This window comes from Vigna unguiculata, chromosome 4, assembly GCF_037176805.1.
Source record: "Vigna unguiculata cultivar grain cowpea cultivar isolate G323 ecotype 2 chromosome 4, ASM3717680v1, whole genome shotgun sequence".
NCBI classification, from domain to species: Eukaryota; Viridiplantae; Streptophyta; class Magnoliopsida; order Fabales; family Fabaceae; genus Vigna; species Vigna unguiculata.
In genome coordinates, this window is record NC_140795.1 from 48,983,932 (window position 1) to 48,990,412 (window position 6,481).

At 30.9% G+C, this 6,481-nt stretch overlaps 1 protein-coding gene across 1 annotated transcript; it reads left to right on the forward strand.

Moving 5' to 3' along the window:
* The first annotated feature begins 3,953 nt into the window (after positions 1-3,953).
* Positions 3,954-6,481, forward strand: LOC114180300 (glucuronokinase 1-like). The gene is made up of 6 exons (XM_028066588.2): positions 3,954-4,225; positions 4,338-4,487; positions 4,570-4,758; positions 5,168-5,284; positions 5,664-5,824; positions 6,187-6,481. The coding sequence occupies exons 1-6, from the start codon at positions 4,019-4,021 to the stop codon at positions 6,431-6,433; spliced, it is 1,071 nt and encodes a 356-aa protein (XP_027922389.2). The 5' UTR covers positions 3,954-4,018; the 3' UTR covers positions 6,434-6,481.

A 6,481-nucleotide genomic window follows, 5' to 3' on the forward strand; every position in this document is an offset into this window, starting at 1 on the left:
TGGAGATTATAAACTGAGTCAACAATATTGTCAGTTGTAGATGAGAATATGAACAAACAACTTTCACATGAGGGCAAGGTAGTCGAAGAGCTTGAAACTTCTCGGAGTCACACCACCAATCATTTAACTTAACTATGTATGATACAGGGCAACGTCCAAGTTAGGGAGTGAGAATCTCCTTAACATTAAACAAAAAATTTTGTTGAATATATCTCTCGACATGGCACATGGTTGATTGTTTTTCATTTTTTATCTTAATAAAGCATAAATATCTTTCGGATATTGATGGCCAACTTGCAACATGCATTTTGTCTTTGTCCCTTGTGCAACAAATCGTGTTTTCATTTTTTTCGAAGATTGTATTAACAAGAGTACAAATGGGATCTTGCTCCTTCAAAATGAAGTTCATACATTTGACTTTTTTTTCATGAGCTCGCACCTCTTGCCCTTATCATAAGCATTAATCCACTTTTCCAACAATATTTAGTCTATACAAGAAATTACTTGTTGAAATTCGACTCTCATATAGCATACAACTTTGCTTGAAGCGCGAATTGTTTCATTTCATAATTTGTGACAACATAATAAATAAAATTAGCTAAACCTCTTACAATTTTTATAATATTTGCATAATGGAAATTAATTAATTTAGATACCTATGTTTATTAGTTGTCTCTTCAACTCTGCATTTTTTAATCTTTTTGTTGAAATTAGATGCAACATGATTAATGCGACAGACTTATGTCGGTCCATCTCCTTCCCAACCAACTTCTAGAGATTGTAGTGTTGAGAGTATGACAATGTCTCTGTCAATGATCATGCATACATTTAGTTTAGGTGTCCCATATTCTCGTAACAATTGGAAGAATCATATGATAGCTTCCTTTGTTTCACCTTCAACAATAACAAAGGCTAAAGGAAATATGTTGAGATTCTCACACCAAATCTTTTTGCAATTTCAACATCAACATCTCCATTTACATACTATCCCACATCTTCCATGCCATATTATCGACATACAATGCTCTCGCAAATACTGAAAAATGTTGATCACAACGAAGAACATAAAGACAATAATGATGAAGATATGATTCCATCTCCTCAAATAAGACACGGGAGGATAAAGAAGACCTCCTTGTGATATGTCGTCCCATAATTTTTTTTCCACACATGTGAGAAAATGTACTCTTCAAATTTAATTCCATTTTCTTTTCCATTCATAATATTCTTATCATATTAAAATATAATTTTTATTACTTTTATTTCTTATTTACTTTTTCCTTTATTATTTTATTGAACTTAATTAAACAACTACAAAACATTTATTTAATCTTTTATTACCTACATAAAACAAACTTTTAAGTTTGCTTACAATGCTAAAGTCGTCACAAGTCCAAGCAACTTTAGTATTGTAGAACTCTTGTCAATATCACACGACTTCAACAAAATCCATAACAACAAAGAACACAACTTCAATACAATCATCAATCTACTAAAATTGTGTCATATTAGCACAACTTTTCTTTACAAAGGTTATTAATAACTTTAATTAAAATCATGTGAAATTGTGTCATGACTTCAACTTATTTTGAGTGAGATCGTGTTTGACTAGAACAACTTATTTGTCATAAAATCGTTCTAAACTGCAAGACTTGTCCTGAGGTAAAACTTACACCATTTCCATAATTTCCATGTCAAATTGCATCATAGTGATGAAAACACTAAGTGAGTAATTAATTATAATATCATTTATTTAATTTTTTAGAGAAAATGATAAAAAATACTTTGCACACTCTTTCACATATTTTAAGTTTAAATGTTATATATATATATATATATAAAAGGATACTCCTATATTTTAAAATCTTATATAATATTTCATGATAAAAAGATTAACTTTTTTAAATATTGTTGTAGGAAAATAACTTTTGATTTACAAATAATATTGGAATGTTTTCTTATTCCATTAAATAAAATATCTACAACTTATAAATATTTATGTTGTGTTTTTTGAAAAAAATGTCTTTTTTACCACCAAAATAATCTTGCAAGAAAATGTTTATGATAATTTTGTGTCCTGACTTACGTAAATTTCTTTTGATAAAACAGTTTAGTGTTTTTTAGCAATTAAAAAACCGAAATTAACATTGTATTCAATTCAATGTAAATCCTCTCTTAGTTAGTATCTTAATGATCCTATGGTCATTTTGTGTGTGTAAATTTATCTCATTTAATAGTAATTATTATTTAAAACATTTTTCAGTTTTTTTTATCTAAACTATTCTTTATTTAGATAAAAGTTACTAAAATCAAAAGAATAATTAGCTTGTATTTTTATAATGAAAGTGTCCATATTAAAACTTGATCAAGAACTCACATAATCCTTTATGCAAGCAAACCAATATAAAAATCTAAGTAAAATTTTCTCTCATTCTTTTAACTCTTTAAATTACATATTTTAAACTTGTTGCTTGACATGTTAAAGAATGACTGAGAATTTGACAATAAAGTATTTCGAGAAAATTATGTCTAATCAAACAACATTCTTTACACATTTTTTTTTCATCATATAGACGTTATTTTTGCTAATAATCGTAAAAATTTTTAACATATAATTTACTTTTTCTCTTTTGTGTATTTGAACTATTTTCATAAGGAAAAAGTTAAATATGTTTTTTTCCTAAAATTTCAGTAAATTTTAGAATTAATTATTTTTTAAAATTTTATATCAATTTAGTCATTTATTTGTAAAAATACGTAAAATTAGTCATTCTTACCAAATTTTTTTAACTTTATTTGACATTTTAAATACATTTTATGATAATATTTAAGTGTGACATTTTAAATGCATTTTATGATAATATTTAAGTTAACACTAAAGCGAAAGTGTGTCAAACAATGTAAACAATTCAAATACTATCATAAAATACATTTGAGACGTCAGATAAACTTAACAAAATTTAGTTAAAATGACTAAATTTACATATTTTTAAAAATGAAAGAATAAATTGGTCAAAATTTTTGAAAGTGGACTAATTCTAAATTTTACTAAAACTTGAGAGATAAAAATATATTTAACAAAAAAAAATCAACATAACAAAAATAAAATAATAACTTATATCTCCTAATAAAATATTGCCCTTATTAGAAGGATTAAATCTACCTAACATGAACTATATACGTAATGATTATCATGAAAGGTGACATAAAATTATAATTGATGCATGAGTCTACATCAATTACAGTCAAAGGTGACCTACTCCAAGTAGAAAGTTTTGAGAATTCATATCATTGAATGATAAGAAGGTAGAATTTCCTTCCATAACATCTTTTGCTATATATAACAATAAATAAATGCAACGTGCATATATAAGGATAATGATGACTTATATACCAATTACGACATTTAAAGATTTAGAAAATTACTATATAAAATGAAATTTACAACATTAAATTGTTTTCCGTCTACGGTAGATATTATTAGCCTTCAACATTACTTTACATGATATCAAATTAAAATTTATATTAACTAAATTTATTATTTATTGAATATATTTCTTATCTATTATTAAACATTTAATTTTATATTTAAAATGTAAAAATATGTTTAAAGTCAAACATTCTATAAAAATAAAATCTAATTTACATAGTATAAACATTACTAAAACTTTTTATATTATATAAGATTTTTCTTGTAAATTTATTAAAAAAATTTAAAAAAAAAACTTTTTTCTATAGAATAAATTTTTCGTGAATAATTTCATTTACCTGCGTCGATTTCTCCTAAATAATATAACAATAACAAAATAAATCAGAATAGAACCCTTAAACCTAACAAGTTTAGCTTTATTTTCTATAAATATTTGTATTCTTATATTATTATTAAGCAGGTTAATGTGATTAGTTATTTTACTGCTGGTGCACGTTGCCGAGTGTATAAATAAATATGAAGAAAGTGGGAGAAGAAACGCAGAGAAAAAAAAATTGAATTGAAGATAAGAGGAAGAAGGAGACGGTGATGGTTCGAGAGAGAGAGGTGATAACGCACAAGGCTTATGCCAGGGTGGGGTTACTCGGAAACCCAAGCGACGTCTATTACGGCAAAACGATATCGTTTAGCCTCGCCAACTTCAGCGCCACCGTCACCCTCCGCCCCTCGCCGGAGCTCGTCATCCAACCCCACCCCGTGCACGATCTCGTCCATTTCTCGTCGCTCCCGCAATTGGTACCGATCGGTTTTTTCTTTCGTTCGATTCATTTCTTCGAATTTCATTCATTGCACCTTCTTCGTTTCTTCGAATTTCATTCATTGCACCTTCTTCGTCGTCTTCTTGCAGGTTACCAGGTTGAACTCCGAGGGCTACTATGGAGGCGTGCGGTTGCTTATGGCTGTTTGCAAAGTGTTCTATGCTTACTGCAGAGACAACGCTATCGAACTCAGCGACGAGAATTTCACGCTCTCTTATGATACCGATATCCCTCGCCAGGCACGTTCTCTGATTATTGTAGAGTTTCCGTTTACTTGTTTACTTCGTTAGCTCATCGTGTTTTGTTTTTTGGTTTCTTCAGGCTGGTCTCTCGGGATCCAGCGGGATTGTGTGTGCGGCGTTGAACTGTTTGCTGGATTTCTTCAATGTCAGGGAGCTTGTGAAGGTGGAGATCAGGCCCAACCTCGTACTCGCCGCCGAGAAAGAACTCGGGATTGTCGCTGGTCTTCAGGATCGGGTTGCGCAGGTTTACGGTGGACTCGTTTACATGGTAGGTTACTGTTCTTTTCTTTTGATTTTTCGAACCGACCAGGGATTTTGGAAACTGTTCACCGTCGCGATTTTTACTACAGTAATAAGATCTTTGAAAAGATTTGCGGTCTTGAATTCAGTTTCGAGAAACAGGATTTAGGACTCAGGAATTTGAAAAGAAAAAAAAAAGGTTTGCAATCATGATTTCGGTTGCAGATTTTACGTTCTGTACTCAAGAATGTAAAAAATACGGTCTTCCATTGTGATTTTGGTTGCAAGATTAAGATTTTTGTTCTCTCGGAAAACGAGTTGATTGTATTTGCCTGCAACGAGTATGATTGGTGCTACTTAAACATTTTGTGTAATGAATTAATCCTAATTATGTTTAGGCGCTACTTTTACTATATTCACTTGCTCTGTTTTTGTAGGACTTCAGCAAAGAAAACATGGAAGAGCTGGGCCATGGAATTTATATACCCATGGATTTGAGTCTCCTTCCTCCTCTCTATCTCATCTATGCGGAAAATCCTAGTGATTCTGGAAAGGTTAGTGAATGAATGAGTGACATGGAATTTCTTCATCTTTGCTTTTACTCTATGCTCCCAGCCTGCTCCTGTAATTTTTAATTTTACTGTATCCATTTGCAAGTTTAGTTTCTTGAAAATATTTTTTATTTTTTATTTGTAGATATATTGAACCAACCAGCTTTCGTAGTCCTTGTATCTTCGTAAATAGACTGCTAGATTTATGGCACTGGGTTAGTCACTATATGCTACAATGAAAACTGTGTTGGAGGTAGCGATAGAAAGTGATGTTCCCAGATAGAGCTTCTAAGAATAGTGGGGTTTTCAATTCCGAATTGGGAAGTTTCTCTTAATTTTTGTTTAATATATAAGTTAATTCTAAGTGACGGTAACTTTGTAGGTTCATAGTAAAGTACGGCAGAGATGGCTTGATGGTGATGAGTTCATTGTATCTTCTATGGAAGAAGTGGCTAATATTGCGAAAGAAGGAAAAACTGCATTAGAAGAAAAGGACTACTCTAAATTTGCAACTCTCATGAATCGAAATTTTGACCTGCGAAGGTGATTCAAACCCTCTATCTTATCATATATGGATATCTGCATCATTTGGATCATTTAGTTTCTTTGACAGATAGGAGAGGTGTGATGATTACAAAAACTACCCTAGTTGCTTGCAGGAAGTTTATAAAAAAAAAGTGATGTCTCTGAAATCATAACTCAATTCGGCTTCACCAATACACAACAATCATAAAATCATAATGTAAATTTAAACACTAACTGACAGATGATATGGAGACAAGACATGAGGTGGTCCCATCAATATCAATAGTGGATTTGAAGTGTTACATAGGAATTAATGCATCTTGCATACCAAAATTTGATGAAGGGTTTCTTTTAAACTTTGTTGTTGGGATGTTGTACAGGTCAATGTTTGGAGATGAAGCCCTGGGTGGTTTGAACATTAGAATGGTAGAGGTTGCTAGAAAGGTTGGAGCTGCATCAAAATTTACAGGGAGTGGAGGAGCTGTTGTTGCATTTTGTCCTGAGGGGACTTCTCAAGTCAAGCTTCTCGAGGATGAATGTAAAAAAGAAGGATTTGTGATACAGCCTATTGAACCATTTCCTTCTCGTCTAAGTGAAATCGAGTTGAAAACCTTACAAACAAAATAATGTAACTTCTAGAGTTGGATTTATCAATGTCACTGACTTTTTTTTTTT